Source organism: Dermacentor andersoni, chromosome 6 (genome assembly GCF_023375885.2).
Source record: "Dermacentor andersoni chromosome 6, qqDerAnde1_hic_scaffold, whole genome shotgun sequence".
NCBI classification, from domain to species: domain Eukaryota; kingdom Metazoa; phylum Arthropoda; class Arachnida; order Ixodida; family Ixodidae; genus Dermacentor; species Dermacentor andersoni.
The window spans coordinates 4,580,833-4,597,468 of NC_092819.1; the positions used below are offsets into that span (position 1 = coordinate 4,580,833).

Below are 16,636 nucleotides of genomic sequence, written 5' to 3' on the forward strand. Positions count from 1 at the left end.
AGCGCTTGCCAAGCGATGTGACGTACATTACTGCGACGCCGACAGGCTGGAGGCGGTATCCAGTGAAATGCTAGAAGACAACCAGCTATCGTGGGTTGACGAACAAGATGGCATCCCAGCCCACCTCCGGTTCAACATGCCCAACCATGGCCAGACCGGATAGTAAGCTCATCGTGTGGCAGTGGAACTGTCCCAGTTTCCGGAGGCGCATGCCTCAAGTGATGCAGTTCATCAAGGCCCGGGAGCCGCAAGAGAGGCCCCACGTCATCTTGCTACAGGAAACGGGAATGGAAACGACTGCTCTCCAGGTGTACCGAGTTGTCTCCTTGTTGGCGGAGAACGGGCTCGGCATCGCGATACTCATTGCAAAGAAGTGTGTCTTCCAGGAGCACGATCTCCGTCTTGGCAACACCAAGCTGGAAGCGTTGCTCGTCGAGATCATACCCAACAGCTCGCTCAAGAACAGCGTCTAGGTTATCAATGTGTACTGCTCTTCTAGGGACAACCGGCAGACCTACAGCCTAACGACCAAGGCATCGTCCAACGCGACAGAGACGCCGCTCGTTATGGTTGGAGATTTCAACGCGCCGCACGAAGCCTGGAGCTACGTGAGAAGCATTCCCAAAGGCTGCAGACCCCTGCAGGCAGCGACTGACAGCTTCCTAGAACTGATCACCGACTCCCATTGCCCCACGCACATGGAAAACTCGGTCTCGAGAGACACCACCCCAGACCTGGCCTTCGTCAAGAATTCGCCGGGAGCGGAGTGGCACAACTTGCAAGAGAACCTGGGCAGTGACCACTACAACGTGGAAATCTCCCTGCCGGTCCGCGAGGCTCCGCACAGGGCGTTCGAAATAGTCGACTGGGACGCCTTCCGCAAGAGAAGGAAGGACGACCACGAAAAATACGAGTCGTTTGCGGACCTCGTAGCGAAGCTCAAGAAGGACGTAGCTGCGGTCACCAAGACCGTCGAAACGGACCTCAAGCTCGACCGCATGGACGCTCGATGGGCGCACCTGCTCGAAGCCAAGAATTCCCTCACAGCCAGATAAAAGACGCAGAAGCTGAATCGCAACCTCCGGAGGAGGATCACGGCCCTCAACCGCGAGATCGAATTGCACTGAAAAGAGATCGGCCAGCAGCAAGGGAACGAAGTATGCGCGTCGGTCGACGGACAGATGCGCGCGGGAGGCAAGTGGAACCTCGTCAAGCAGTTACTCAACGACACGCAGTACAAGTGAAACCGCACTCTGGCCATCGATAGGCTGGTCCACAAGCTCAATAGCGAAGGCACATCTACGAACCAAGTGATCGACGAAGTCACGCGTTGCTAGCTCCGCATCGGGCAGTCCGGGCCCGAAGATTACCCGGCCTACGGCGGCAAGGCGGACGAGGGGCTCGACGCCCCTTTCTCCGTCTGGGAAGTCAAAGCGGCCCTTCAAGGCCTCAAGGGAAGATCGGCGCCCGGGCCGGATAGAATCTCGAGAGAGAGAGAGAGAGAGAGAGAGAGAAAACTATTTGGTCCATTAAGGGTTTAGCGTTCGGTCTTCGTCTTCATCGCTGCAGACGCTTGACCTTCTTAGCAGGGTTGGGCCCCTAGTCCAGGGCTCCACTGAGCCACGCTGCTTCGCTTGCGTGCTGCACCATTGCCCTTTGGGCGGTGAGCTCGCAGCTGGTGAGCCGGCTCTCCCACTGCTCCGCACTCGGGGTTTTGTGTTGGTGGAATGTGTAGTTACGTTTACACTCCCAGGTTATATGGTAAAGCGTGGGGGTTGCCCCGCTCCACGGGCAAGTGTTCCTAAATTGTGTAGGATACATCTTGCTTAGTATATGTAAGTTAGAGAAGGTTCCCATTTGCAGCCTCCGCCAACCAGCTGCTTCTTGCTGTGTTAAGGCTTTGTGTGGCGGGGAGTATCTAATTCTGTTGCCTCTGTGGTAGTTCAGTAACTCTGAGTAGCCGATCTCCACGGTGAAGTGCTGTCCCAGGGCGTGTGGCCGCTCGACTCGGTACGTGATCTCGCGAGCCAAGCTGTCTGCCCTTTCATTTCCTTCTATCCCCGTGTGTGCCGGAATCCAGATTAGTTTGTGGGTTGCGGTGTGTCTGAGGTGTTCTGCCTTGCGGAGGATAGCGAAGGCAGCCCTGCAGATTCTACCCTTGGTGTAGTTCCTGCATGTCTCTTTTGAGTCCGTTAAAATGACCATTGATTTGTATTTTCGATAGCCCTCAGCCGCTGCCAGCGCAACAGCGACTTCCTCCGCTTCCACTATCCTGTCACTACGTGTAGTTGCGCAGGTGATTAGCTTGCCTGCGTTGTCAACCACTACCGAAGCTGCCTCAATGTAATTTGTGTGTCTATTCCATGGATACAGTGTTGCATCCGTGAAAACCGCGTTTTCTAGCTTGGCTAAATGCCTTTACACATAGTCTGCCCGCGCCTGCCTTCTGGCCGCGTCGAGATTTGGATCCATGTTTTTCGGCTCGAACAGACTCCTTCTAATTTTGGACTACGGCTCGATCGAACTGCTTAACAAAGAAATCAATGAGGTTTGAGAGGCCAGCATCACACCGTATGCCTGGAAGGAAGCCACGGTGATACTTATTCCGAAGCCGGGTAAGACACCAGCCAAAGCCAGTCTACGACCCATTTCGCTGACGTCTTGCGTGGGCAAGGTGGCGGAGCTGTCATCCACAACACAATATCGAGGCATGTCGATGAACGACACCTCCTCCCGCCGAATATGGTCGGCTTCAGACCCTCGCTGTCCGCTCAAAAGGTCATGCTACTAGTCAAGAGGTAGACAGTCGACGTGGTAACGAGACACGTCCGAGGCATCTTGGCGCTGGACCTCGCCAATGCCTTCGACACGGTCAAACACGAGCATGTCCTCGACTCAGTGACGAGATTCAACCTCGGCGAACGCTTTCACGCGTTCGTCAGCTCTTTCTCAGGGATCGCAAGACCATGATAAACTTGGGTCACTTCAAGCCGTGCGGATACGCGCTGGGAGCCCTCGGCACGCCGCAGGGTGCGGCGTTATCCCCACTGCTCTTCAACATCAATGTGAAAGACCTATCGGTCCGGCTCGACCAAATCGGGCGCATCAATCTCAATCACGCTCTCCACGCGGACGACATCAGCGTCTGGTGCTGCGGTGGGTCGGACGCAGCGGTGGAGCGGGCCCTGCAAGAGGCCTTGCAGGTCACGGAAGAAATACTCGAGGGCACGGAACTGGTCCTCTCGCCGATGAAGTCGGAACTCTTGCTGTGTCGGCCCGACATGAAGGGCCGCAAGTTCGACACGCCGCTAGACCAAGTACCGATCGAACTCAGAATGAAGACGGGCCAGCGCATCCAGAGGGTGAAGTCTCTCAGGGTGCTTGGACTGGTCCTCAATGCATAGGGCAGCAACGCGCAAACGATCGCGCGCCTGAGCGCGAAGACGGAAAACATGCTCAGACGCGTCTCTCGAGTGACGAGCAGGAGGGGTGGCATCAGCGAAACCAACCTCCTAAGGATCTACCACGCCTTCCTCATGAGCCTAATCAACTACGTGGCTTCCGCGCTAAAGTGGTCGCGACCGGAGGAGAACAAGATGGACGCATTCATCAGGAAGAACATCAAACGAGTACTCGGCATCCCCGTGACGACCAGCACGGAGAAGCTCGGAGACCTCGGTGCTGAGAACGCTGCAGACGGGCTCCTTTCCGTCTCGATCCTGGCTGAGCCACTACACTCCAGGTTTGGATCCCCGCTGCCCCACATGCTGTGGCAATGTTCTGCGTTGCACCACTCGCCTTTCAACAGGCAAGAAGACTGGGAAGAAGCCATCAAGAGCGACGACCTTCAAGTCCAGCTTCGGTATGTCTAAAGGGCCTGCGACAGGACTGAAGGTCACGGTCTTCCGCCCCCGGCGCGGGTGACTACACGCGCCACACTGCGTGTGTTTACTTAGCTTACGTTTACTGCAACTTATACTGCCCTTATAGCTGCGAGCCTTACACTTCGTGTAATATTCTAACATGTTGCTATCAGCAGAAGCTTGATGTGGGCGAGTTGGTTTGGCATACTTGAAGAAAATAGCGCTACTAAGAAGCGTCTACGAAGACGCGAAGACGCGCTGCGACCCTTCGTCTTCGTAGCGCTCTTTTCTTCATGTTGCTATCGCATTCGATGCTTTGCCCTTATGGAGAGGTTGTGTCCGTTCTTTATTTACGTTGCCAAAGCGTATGAGGTTGATGTTTCAGGTGGCATTATTTCGAGCTCATAAATGACAAGCGCAGTAAAATTAGCCACCCTACAGCGACAGAAAAAAAATAAAAAAAAATAAAGCGGCTTACGCAGCACCTTACTGTGAACGTGAGCACTTCTAGTCAGACTGCCTCTGAAACAGACCTCTAAAAGAAAGGTGTGCAGCTGGAGGCAAAACAGTTTCAAAGGCAGCCTGGTTGTGAGCAGATAAATGCCGAAAGCCTATGTATAGTGGCAAGCGTCTGGTACTCAGGTTATTCTTTTGTCTAAAACTGTTCCAGCGGCGTTCTTTCGCCCCAGTTAACATCCGCATATGACGTATGTAGGCTACCGCGAATGATCCTGGCAGCTACAGACCAAGGGTCACTCACACTTGATAAGTTCTCAACGCGCATTATATGCCAAATAAATCCCGCAGGAACGGACTCTGCTTATGTGCCTGCACATCACCAAAAGCACTTGATTTAGGATTTGAAGATACAACAGATCACAGAGAGAGTATAGCTGCTCTGACGGTTACGCATAAACATCATGATAAATATCGCTGAAACATGCATGCATCAAGCAACGCTGAGGCGCTTTGAGTTGACAAGCGCGTTCCAGCAATTGTGCGCAGTCTTGAGTGACGTTTTATTCACAAGACGTACAACAGACTGAGCTGAATCAGCGCACACACAGCGACTCAGGGCCGCAGTGCGTACCTGTCGCACGCGCCGCCGGAGGATGCTTGGCACAAGACGCGCTGGTCCTCAAGCATGATGTGCTTGTAGAAGATGGTCACGTTGTCGCTACGGCACGAGTACGGGATGGGCTCGCGGTCTCGCGTCCCATCGCTCATCACGTGGTAGCTGCAACGCGAGCGGCGCACAGGTCAGCACAGGAAAAAAGTCCTCGGATCGACAGAGTCGCAAGATCACATGTGTACGCACGACGGCCAGTCACCCATGGCGAACCATATCACAGAAAGGATTATGTGAACCCTGACTTATGCGGGCAGCCGGCAGTACAAGGCAATGTTGCTGGACCATGGGCGCTATAACGTAGAGCTATTCCAAACTTTTCTATTCCAATTCTGCCATCAGCCCTCCTCGAATGGCCAAGCACATTTTTAGACCACTCCCACTTCGCCTGTCTGTCATGAGAGGTCACGAAAACCGCGATAGCTCCCAATCTCACATGACGTGTACACCATGATTATGCATGATTTGACCGAGCAAAAGAAAAAAATTATTTTTATTACTGAAGTATTATTGCGCAACAGAGAAGACACGGAAGTAAGAGAAGAACACACACCAAGCGCGAACTTCCAACCTCGAAACTTTGCGCCTGGTGTGTGTTCTTCTCTTACGTCCGTGTCTTTTCTGTTGCGCAATAATACTTCAGTAATGGATTACCAACTTACCCGGAATGCTGCTATCATTATTTCTGATTCGACGCCTTTTTGCCATTAACCCTGTGCTATTGGTCAAAAGGTTTCGGGCTGCACCCATTTCCCCTGTCTGTCACTCGATGTCACAAAACCGCGAAAACTCATTGTGATAAACTGACGTGTGCACGTTAAAGATGTATTAATATGCCGAACAAAACTGCATTTTTTTTCTGAATAGCCAGAGACAGGCCCGTTCCGAAAGGAATAGAAGATGGCTGCCTTCGATTGCTTAGACACTGGCTGCTCGCACCTGCTGGAAAGCATGAGTTTATTTGCATATAATGAAACTTTTTGTGTGGCAGTATAACGTTACCGAGCCTTTTCAGCACGTATACGACATCGCTCTGCCAACTCTTCCTAGCTGAGGATCCGTTTTATCCGCATTTTTATGTGTCCGTTGCCCGCCGCCACTATTTTGGACAGGCCACCGCAAGATAATTAAGGGAAAGCGGACTAATCGAAGACGCCGGCACCTCCCTTTTAATCCATTTATCTATTTTCAGTGCGCTGGCTCGGCCCCATCGAAACCCTCTCCACTTGAGCGTGCTCATCGCCTCTTTTCAGCCAATTAGATAAGAAAAACCGCGAAATGACGGCAATGTTATTCGTTTTGAAAGCAAACAAACGTGACCTCCTGTAAACGAAGCGAGCGTTTGATTGGGCTGCTCAGGCTACGCTGCGGGTCACCGACCGATGCTTGTGTTGGCGGTTACGTAAGTTTGACGTCAGGAGATTGGAATAAAACACATTGGAATAGTTTTACATTACAGAGCCCCCTGACAAAAATTGGAGGACGCTTAAGCTTCGCCTTCAAGAGTGGAACGCGATAGCGTTATCGCACCCCGTTCGCACCGCCTACTCAAATGCGCTATGCCAGCGAAACGTCGCGATCGGCACAGATAGCCGGGCCCCGACGTGCCATCAAGGCGGACGCGATCATGGGGCGAGTGGCGCGCCACGTGTCGGGGCAGCGCCGTGCATTGCGAGGAGGGGGTCTTCTGTGTTTGCCGCAAGATGGCTCTGCGTGTGCGCAGAGCGCAGATGAAATGTAGCGGAAACGTACTTCGCTACTCGTGAAACTGCGACTTCTGTAAGTTGCATGGTCATAATCACCGATATACACCGCAGTATAAGTTTCTACGGCACGTTTCTAAGGCAACACCGCATTCACTGGAGGTGATTTTGTCCCGTTTTGAAGGAACGAACTCGTGGCTGAGTGGTAGCGTCTCCGTCTCACACTCCGGAGACCCTGGTTCGCTTCCCATCAGCCCATCTTGCAAGATGTTTTTTATTTATGGAGTGCCTTCTGGGATTTATTGCTCACGACCAACGCCGCCGACGCCAACGACACCGGCTTTTCTGCGACACGAGCTCCTTAACGCTGTCGCGTTAAAATTTAAATACCGCGGCATGGCGAGTTTAAGAACTTTGTTTTAATAGATACTCAAGGGCTGATTTGGCCACGATATTTGGCAATTCAGTTTAATAGTTCAGCGCCTGTCCTAATCATCTACGCTTGAATCACTTTTCCAAGTGCACAGCTTCAACAAAAGCTTTGTTTTACCGCGGCTATGATGACTGGGTCAGTTTAGATAAGTGTTGAGCTTGTATGACGTTGTGCTGCGTCCAAAACCTAAGTTAGTAATGAGAGTGTCAGCTTATCAACAATGAGACCTGCAGGTGGGAAAAATTGAGATCGTCGTTTATTTATTTATTCTACCTTCAAGGCCCGAAGGCCTTACAGAAGGGAGTGGAACGAAATACAGAACATGTACAGACGACAGGCTATAATAATAAGAAAATAAAAAAATGCTGATTAACAAAAGTATTCTTCAATAGAAGTCCTAAAAGCAGATGTATCAGTTATGCTAACAATTGAAGCCGGCAGATGATTCCATTCATTCGTAGTTTCAGGAATATATGAATAAAAAAATAGGTTCATGCGACAATGTGGAACGCTGAATTTATGGCGATGGCAAGTACGAGATTATATGTATGCAGGTTCAGAGAATAGTGCAGTTTTTAATTTCGGATTGTAGTAATAAATTTTGTGCAGAAGGGATAAGCGTGCTAATTAACTTCCTACGGGATGAGAGGAGAGATAGGTTTAAAGTAGTCTTCATAGATGTTACACTTAATGTCCGAGAATAGTTAGTAAGAATAAAACGTGCGCTACAATTTTGTACAGGTTCTGTTGCATTTGTTAAGTAATCTAGGCCAGGGTCACAGACAGAGGCGGCATATTCAAGCTTAGGACGTAGTATTTTGTACAGAAGTAGCTTTAAATCAGCGGGTGCCATAGAGATATTGCGACGGAGGTAACCAAGCGTGCGGTTAGCATTGTTAGTGATGTGGTTTATGTATGTTTGCCACGAAAATTTAGATGTTATGTGGACGCCTAAGTATCTATAGGAAGTGACTTCTTTGGGTACAGAGTTCATCGAGTGATAATTGGCTAAGTTAGACGAAGCAGTATTGCGCGAAATCCTGATTAGTTCGCACTTTTGGCTGTTAAGTCGCATTTTACAATGTCGCAGTAGTTAGATACCTTGTCTAGACCAGATTGATAGACCACTTTACAAACACTGTAACGTAAACTGCGCGTCATGCGCGTTCTTGAGCACATGATCTTTCATGTATGTACTCGTACATAGGCTGAGACTACACAGCACTTCTTTCCCTTACGTCCCTGCTTTCTTGCCCTATTGCTTAACATGTTGCAGGTACGAGTAGTTTACTGCAAAGCCGTTATAGTGCGAGAAGGTCATAAGTCTACCATTATTCGATTTTAGTTGCTTCGTGCGCGACACCGACCGGTTAGCGCTGCGATGCGAAATCGAGACGCAAGCATTGGCTGCGAATTCTTTTTGCCGTCGTTTCCTTTGTGATCTCATGGGGGCAACTTACCGCAACAGCGCCATCCCAGAGTCAAGAATGACTTGTGGGAAAAGAGACCTGTCCAGTCCGCCGAGAACTCCGGGGCCCGTGAACACCCACCACGTGGCAAATGGTTTCGAGCGAAGGTTGTTACCCGGGTTTAGCCACGTGTGCTCTTGGCAGTACGAGACCAGCTGTTTCCAGGGTATCTTCGAAGCGAGCACTTTCATGTCCGTGACTTCCTCCAGTTTCCGGGTCAGCTCTCGGAGAGTGTGGTCGGAGGGCCCGCTGACCACGACACCGTCGGCCGCGCTTACGCGCCGCAGCGCAGACGTTTCCGTAGATGATAGAATTTTGTGGAAGACGATCGTGGTCGGCTCCCGGACCACTTGCTCCCGGTATACTTGCCCTTCGTAGGTGTTTTGCCGCGCACTTCTAAGCCGCGTGCAGGTTTTGTCCGTTCGTGCGGGATGCGTGAGTTTTTTGAACAGCGTCATCTCGAGAAGCGTGGCAGGCGAGGCATAGCAGTGACCCGGCCCGCCTTCCTGGTAGAACTCCATGTTGAGAAACGCCCTCATATTGCTCGGGTCCTCTTCGAGCAGCTGGTTGTTAGTGTCGGCGGCACTTTGGTAGTCGCCCTCCAGGAAGTAGCCGTAGGCCAGGTACTCCTTGGCGGCGGCGGCGTCCACCGTGCCATCAGCGGCTCGGTCGAGCGCCTCGAGCATCCACTCCTGGGTGCTCTCGCCGTCCTCAGCTTCGCTGGCGGCCACGCCGAGGTGGAAGCAGTCTCTCGCCGTCATCTGGAAGTTGTACAAGGACGAGTTGGGCTCGGCGGCCAGACCGTCGGCGATCTGCTTGGCAGTGTATCCCTGGTTCTTCTGAAACTCAAGCACGGCATGGGCCGCCTTGGAGACGTCCTTCTTGCTCGGAAACTGGTATCGCCTGGCCCTCTTGCCTCCCGGCCGCATGGCGAGCAGCAGCTTTGCGTTGGTGTCGTCCCTGGCCTCCTCGAGCACTTGCACGTAGTCCCTGGCGAGCCGCTTGATGAGCAGGAACGCGTTCATGGGCAGTCCCAAGTACTGCTCGGGGTCGACGCCGTCGTACGAGCGCTGCGCCACCTCGAGCCGGTCCAGCCGGCGCCGGATCGAGTCGAGCCGGCCGCGCTCGGCGTCCACGTAGCGCCAGAACCAGCGGCTCACCTCCCGGTACGCGCGGCCGAAGTGCGGATCGCCGCGCCGCGAGCTGACATAGTTGGGCGGGATGCGCGCCTGGCAAGGCTGCACCCACAGCAGAAAGATGGCGACCCAGAGGGCGACCGCTGCCACGGCTCCCGCGACGTTGGCAGACATGCTGAAGGTGGCGGCGCTTTGGAACGAGAACGCCTTCTTCTTCCTCTTCCGCTAACCGTCTGACGGCTTTTTCTCGCTTTTTGGAGGAGGCTGATAAGAAAACACTGTATGGGGATGCACTCAACATGATCATCATTTTGTTACGTTGCAGAAATCACATATAAACATGTATTTACAATATTTGCGAGCGAGACAACGTTGCATAAACAAGATGGCTGTCGAGACCGATTCGACCTCTACGCGTCAAATCATTTTCTTCTGACTGGCGCCACTCTTGGTTGCGCCGTAACAATATATCAATTATCCAACGATTATAGTCACAAAACTAAGCATTCAAAAATGATTTTCTCGACTAAGTGGTTTCCTGGAATGAGGAACTGCCTATAAATTGTCCAACTATTATCATCACAAGATTAACCATTCGAAAATAACTTTCTCGATTAAAGAGTAAGGCTTACTGTTTTAGATAACGAAGCTGAATACGATGGTTATCTACTAATTAATTGTTTTTAAGATTTATAAAGCTTCCCACTCCCACGCCACGTGAAAACCCAGGCGAGAAAAAAAAAGGTCACCGGTGATTACGACACTCCGTAATTTAAATTTGAGCGTAGCGGTTTAGGTGTTTGGAATTCGCGTTATGTTGAGACAAAGAATTTGAACCTGAACGGCAGGGTCCTCTCGGCGGCGCTGAGCTCGGCGAGCTCGTTTGGCATGAGCTGCAGACGAGCCACTTCCACCGTCCCTCACTGTTCTGCAAGAAAGCGCGAACACGGCACGATGGAACGCGATGAAGGCGAAGCAGCGCACGCGCAGGGGTTCCGAAGCCCACGGCAGCGCCTCGTTTCCATATATGGTATCGGTGGACGCGCTCACCGCATGCCTTAGTGATTTGAACGACGTCGGGGCGCCCATAAGTAAACAAGAGTTCCCGCTCGTTTTTAACACTTTCTTTAGATCTGTCTTTACTCAAGAAGACCATTCCAGTATCCCACACCTAACCGATGTCCACTATCAGTACATGGAACCTATAAACGTGACTGCTACTGGAATTGCATCTTTAATTAATAACCTCAAGTTATCAACTTGCTGTGGCATTGACGGCATAAATGCTAAAATCCTTAAGAACACCGTAAATCGTTCCAGCGTTATCCTCTGTAACATATTCGAGCAATCATTGTCTACCGAGGAAATACCTGATCATTGGAAAATCGCTTAAGTTATTCCCATTTTTAAAGCTGGTGATAGAAATCATATCAGTAACTATCGCCCTATATATCTAACCTGTATCGCATGCAAACTTCTTGAACACATCGTCGCATCAGGCATCGCGCATTACCTTGAACGCAATAATTACTTTTTCCCAAACCAGTATGGCTTTAGGAAGGGATATTCGTGTGACACGCAATTAATAGAATACACCAGCGAATAATTTTCTAACATGGATGAAGGTTTCCAGACTGACTGCATTTTTCTTGACGACTCCAAGGCATTTGATCGCGTTCCACACTCCCGAATAATAGCTAAACTGTCGTCGTTGCACTTACATTCTTCAACGATCTCATGGTTGTGTAAGTTCCTGTCATTTCGTAAGCAGTTCACCGTCGTTGTCGGATATTCATCCGATTTAACTGACGTCTCCTCCGGTGTTCCCCAGGGCAGCGTCTTGGGTCTATTACTGTTTTTAACTTACATCAATGACCTGCCGTCTAACATTACTTCAACCATTACACTTTTCGCAAATGACTGCCTAATATATCCGAAAATTAGCTCACTCTCTGAATACCTTGAACTTCAGAACGACTTAGATCAAATCACTAACTGGTGCACATCGTGGCAAATGACGCTGAATCCTGACAATTGCAGAACTGGGACTTTTGCCCGCAAGAAGACGCTTTCAGCCTTCCCATACTCACTAAATTCTAACCCTTGTGCGCATGCGACTCCATACAAGTACCTTGGCGTATATCTCACTGTCAGGCTGTGCTGGAAGACTCACATTAATAACACGACCGCCAAAGCATCGCGTACTCTTGGCTGTATGAAACGTAATCTTCGAGATGCCCCATTAACCACTCGAAAACTAGCCTATCATACTTTTGTTCGTCCTCAACTTGAATTCGCCTCGCACATATGGTCACCGCGTCAGGCTTATCTAATACAATCACTAGAACGAATTCAGAACCGCGCTTGGTTTTATAACCAAGAAATATGACTGACAGACTAGCGTTACTAACCTGAAGTTCTCGCTATCACTCCCGACACTAGAGCTGCGAAGGAATGTCGCTTTGCTCTGTCTTTTCCACAAAATAATTCATAGTCAGCATCCTACTACCCTTCCCCTTACCGAACCAAATCGTACATCCCGTCGTCTTTGTAATAGCCACAGCTTTAGGCGCGTATTTCGCCGAACCACGGCTTTTATGTTCATCAGCGCTTCCGCGTGCCATGAGCTACTGAAATGATCTTCCTGATCGCATCGTTGCCATTCATGACTGTGCAGTCTTCAAAGACCAAGTACTGCTCTGGTTTTGTTAGCTGTTTTATTAACTGCCTTGTACTTTGTTAGTCACCCTTTTAGCCGCCATTTCGATGTTCCTTCAGAGATTGCATATACTGTACAATATTTTTCTGGCCTTATATTTGTAGCTTTATACTTGTCATTACTTCTCTGCGTCCTGCGAAACTGTTACCCATTGTATAATGATGCATGAGCTGCTTTATTTGTGTCCTTCATTTTCTGTACATGACCCCCTCACGCAATACTCCTGTTTGGAGCCTGTGAGTATTTATAATAAATAAATAAATAAATAAATTACGTGATCGACGAGCGGGTGACGGCGCACGCTAGTACGGCGCCATTTCGTAGCGGGTCACCGCCGTGGAGCGCGTCTCGTGCGGCACTCCGCTTTCCTCCTCACCCTTTCGCCATACTTCTCCGCGTTACTCCTCGCGTTGTCTTCGCTATCACCGTCTTTCATGCTCCGCTGCGCTCTGCGTTCGTTCCACCGGAAGCACAGCGGTGGCAGTGCCTCAACAACAGGCCAAGAAAACAAAGTAGTAGCGCGTAGTAGTAGTAGTGGCAGATAGCAGTAGTAGCCTAGTAGGTAATAGAAAGTAGCGTGAGGTTTCGTGGCGGATGGACGTGTTTTTCCAGGGCTCCGTGGTGGCGATGATATCATAAGTTTTTTTTGTGGATGCTTTGAGCTTGTTTCTGTTTTTAACTTGCTGATTTTTTAGTCTTTAAATAATAATTGGGTAGTTTCCTTTTTTTTCTCTTTCTTTGTTCATGTGCGCGGGTGTGTTCCGTGTATATTTGGTTTTGCAGGATAGTGAGAGCGTTCTTTCGCGCCACGTGCTTCAACACGTGCAACGGGGTGGGACGTTAAGTCTTTATAGCCTTTAAAAGGTAGCGTGGAAGTTACAAGACTAATAGCTATTAGTTGCTTCACTGAGTGTGCTTTGGTATCGGGAATATTGCTTTGGTAGGAAAGTGAGAGCGTGGCCGCGTGGTTGAACACGTCCGAAAACGTAGCATACCTAAAGTCTGCGCTGCATCGATTGCTTTTAAAACATTGGTGAGAATTACTTTGCGGCATTTTAAGGATTTAGGTACTGGGCGTATCGCTTTTTGGTAGAAGGCACGTGCTCTGCATTATTGTCGTATTATAGTATTTCCATTGGAAAAAGCCGTGCAGTACATGTCAAGAAAGCCGGGAAAGCGGGCAGTGGGCGGGGGGTCCCTCAAGGCAGACGAGGGGACGGATGAGAAGGGAGAGGGAATTGAGTCAATCGCCACGCACTGTGATGTCGATGCTAGGATGAAGAAAATGGAGGCTTTCCAGGATGCGTGTGTCAAACAGGTCAAAGAGCTCGAAAATGAGCTAAATAGGGAGCGTGAGGCACGGAAGGTAGCGGAAAAATGACTTCAAGCAGCCGAGGAAAAATGTATGGGCACTTTGCTGAGCTAAAATACTGTAGGCGAAAGCCTGTCTGTGACTGCCTCTGTTGCTGTTGTCTGAACTGCTCAATCTGGGAGCTGGCATACCCCACTTGAAGTGCCTTGTTGTTGTTGCTGCTGTTGCCGGAGCCTGTTGCGAAGGCGTTGTTGCCTTTTGCGTTCTGCCTCTTTAGCCTTCGTTCCAGGAGACCGGTTGAGTCGCTTCAGTCGCATCCGTTCATTGGCCCTCAACCTTGTGTTGGGAGACTCTGGAAGACGCTGTTCCTTTCCACTCGAATCGCTGTTCCTTTCCACTGTCGCTGAGCTTGCCGCGACTTGCGCTTTCGTTGGGCAGCGCGAGCGCGCTTCAGAGACATCCGACTTACTCGGCTAGCGAGGAGCGTCTGCCCATAGAATAGAGAACCAAATTTAGAAAGGGAAACTGTACCTTCCGCAGTGATACGAAAATAAGCAGCGGCAGCGCATGGAACTTAATTACTTAGGTGGACGCCAGATGGCGCTGTTCAATCCAGAAGCGGAAGTGCGCTTTTTAGAGCGAAATTCAATATGGCCGTTTTTCGCCGGTAGCGTACGCTTGTACGCGCCATGCTTGCCCTGCCGGCTATGCGGCATGCCTCAATGCCTCGGCTGCCACCTAGCTGGTGTGTTCTAATTACCAGGAGACCAAAGAGTCTCTACTGACGCCCGTACAAACGAACCACAAGTGAGTGAACAGAGCGTGCGACTTTATTGGCAGAATACGAACAGTGTACATTCTCGTGCGATAGCAGAAATAAAATTTGCATGTCGAGATACGCTGCAATGATTGACGCGAGCTCGTAAACGGCTCACCGTCGTCGTCGCACATGGCAGTCTGGTAACGAGCAACAACCAGCGGCTCAAGCAGATTGGACAGAGTGCCCCACCTGTTTGCAGCGGCAGTCGCCGTTAAAGATGAGCAACTTGCATTGCGAAGCAATCGGGTGATGCAGGCATCGGCTGCCGCAGCCAGCACAGCAACATGGACCACCCGGCATTTTAGAGTTAACTACTTTCCAACCTGCACGTTTGTTTTCTTTCGGGGGCCGCTAATGTATGGCTCACATTTGGTGCCCTACATTGTCTCAATATGACAAGTCACTTTCGTGGACATCACCTTCATCTGCCAGTTTTACGGGCAATTCCACCCATGTGGCTATCAACTCCATACATGTCGGACCATGTAAGCATTATGCTGGTCTCCGTTCATGCTTAATCGCGACCGAGAAAGGCCACAAGCACAATTTGCCCATGGCTGCAGCAGGAAAGAACGAACGGAGAGCACCAGTTACAGTGCGTGTATACTGGGAGTCTATGTCTCTGTGCGGACTGCAGGAGCAAATGCTTACCTCGAGAGACTGCTTACCAACGCAACTTACCAGGCCCCCACATCCGAGAAATGTAACACGGCGACCACAACCAAGTGGGGCAGCAAAACCAGATTCTGTGGCCAATCACTTCAGTGTAGCTTGCGCGAAGACCCAGGCTATCGAGGAAGAAGAGCAATCATCAACGAGACTAGGAATATGGAAAAGGAGAAAGCTTGCATTCAAGAGAGAAGTCACTCTGCTCTGCAAGCATTGAAGGCTTTAAACATCAAGAAAAGTAAAATGGTGCATAGCACACGGTGCGCAGGTTAATGCAAGACGCATGCCGATGCTGCATCAGCTATTTCAGGAGAGGAGTTGCGCATGACAACATACACTAGAAGGCTACTAGACAGTGACTGGTATTAAGTATCAGCGAAGAATCGGTTGACCTTTATGTTTGGATGAGGATGAATGATCTCTAACGAGAATGGGCAATGAAAAAGCTTGCATTTATAGAAAAAGAAATGACACTTGGCACAAATGGAATTGACATGGCCAGGAAGCCGGGCAAACTGACGGAACTCTTCTGGCCATCGTCGTCGGTGCTTGGTCAGAAGTTTCAGGTGCATCAGAACACGAAGAATTTTTAAAGAATCCTTTTTGAGTTAACTGGATTTCTCGGCCAAATGTCCGTGCTGGTAGAATGATGGGTGAAGCTCTTTTCAGTCTTGACACAGTCCTCTGCAGACTTGATATCCAAATTCTTCTGCTCGCGCTTCTTTGTTCATGGTGCAAAAGCCTTGCAAATGCGGCTCCAGCCCCTTCCTGTTGGTGTAGATGGGAGCTCCTGCGATGACCGAGATTTGCTTGGCATAGACTCTGCTGGGGCAGAACAGTGACACATGAGATACAGCGCAGATTAACCAAACTCATGAGGTGTTTTATTTTATGTTCGAACCAGTTATGCTGAACTGTAAACACGAACAAACGTTCATATCACCTGCTACAAACAAATGACATGTATCTCAAGACTAGAGAGCCAATATAGCATAAATCAAGCATATTTATTTCTTAACCGGGTGTTGTTTACTTTGTAGTAGCAGCCAAAGTCCACAGAATGGCCTTGTGTGGACTTTGGCCTTGTGTTGGCCTTTGGCACAATGGCCTTGTGTTGCAGCAGGAAGCAGCTTCTGTTTAGTGCGTGGAGTGTGTTGCTTCATACTGGTGCCGTCCTCATTACTGCTTGTCTGGAACAGAAATGTTGACTGCATCAGAAATTGAAAAAGCATAATTTTGCAATATGAAATGCAAAAAGATATAATATATATGTTGTAATGGTTTGCGACTACAGAGCACATGCAAATGTACACTGTCTTTTCTAGGGTGCTTAGGCTGCATGGTAAATAAATATTGCTATTGTCAATAAAATTGATGTCTGCC

General features: G+C 50.0%; 2 protein-coding genes across 2 annotated transcripts in view; both read right to left on the reverse strand.

Annotated features, from left to right (window-relative positions):
• Positions 1-16,636, reverse strand: part of LOC140218914 (uncharacterized) — a 541,895-nt gene that overhangs the window by 33,679 nt on the left and 491,580 nt on the right. The gene's annotated exons all lie outside the window — the stretch shown is intronic.
• Positions 4,851-9,931, reverse strand: LOC126521184 (prolyl 4-hydroxylase subunit alpha-3-like). Its single transcript, XM_050169799.2, has 2 exons — positions 8,589-9,931; positions 4,851-5,100 (listed from the first exon to the last, which is right to left on the reverse strand). The coding sequence occupies exons 1-2, from the start codon at positions 9,905-9,907 to the stop codon at positions 4,935-4,937; spliced, it is 1,485 nt and encodes a 494-aa protein (XP_050025756.1). The 5' UTR covers positions 9,908-9,931; the 3' UTR covers positions 4,851-4,934.

What these genes read in the sequence shown, in the direction of transcription:
- LOC126521184 (XM_050169799.2), bottom strand. Translation starts at nt 9,907, where the DNA reads ATGTCTGCCAACGTCGCGGGAGCCGTGGCAGCGGTCGCCCTCTGGGTC. An exon ending in TCTGGGATGGCGCTGTTGCG is followed by an intron (nt 5,101 to 8,588) that starts GTAAGTTGCCCC and finishes CTCGCGTTGCAG; the next exon opens with CTACCACGTGATGAGCGATG.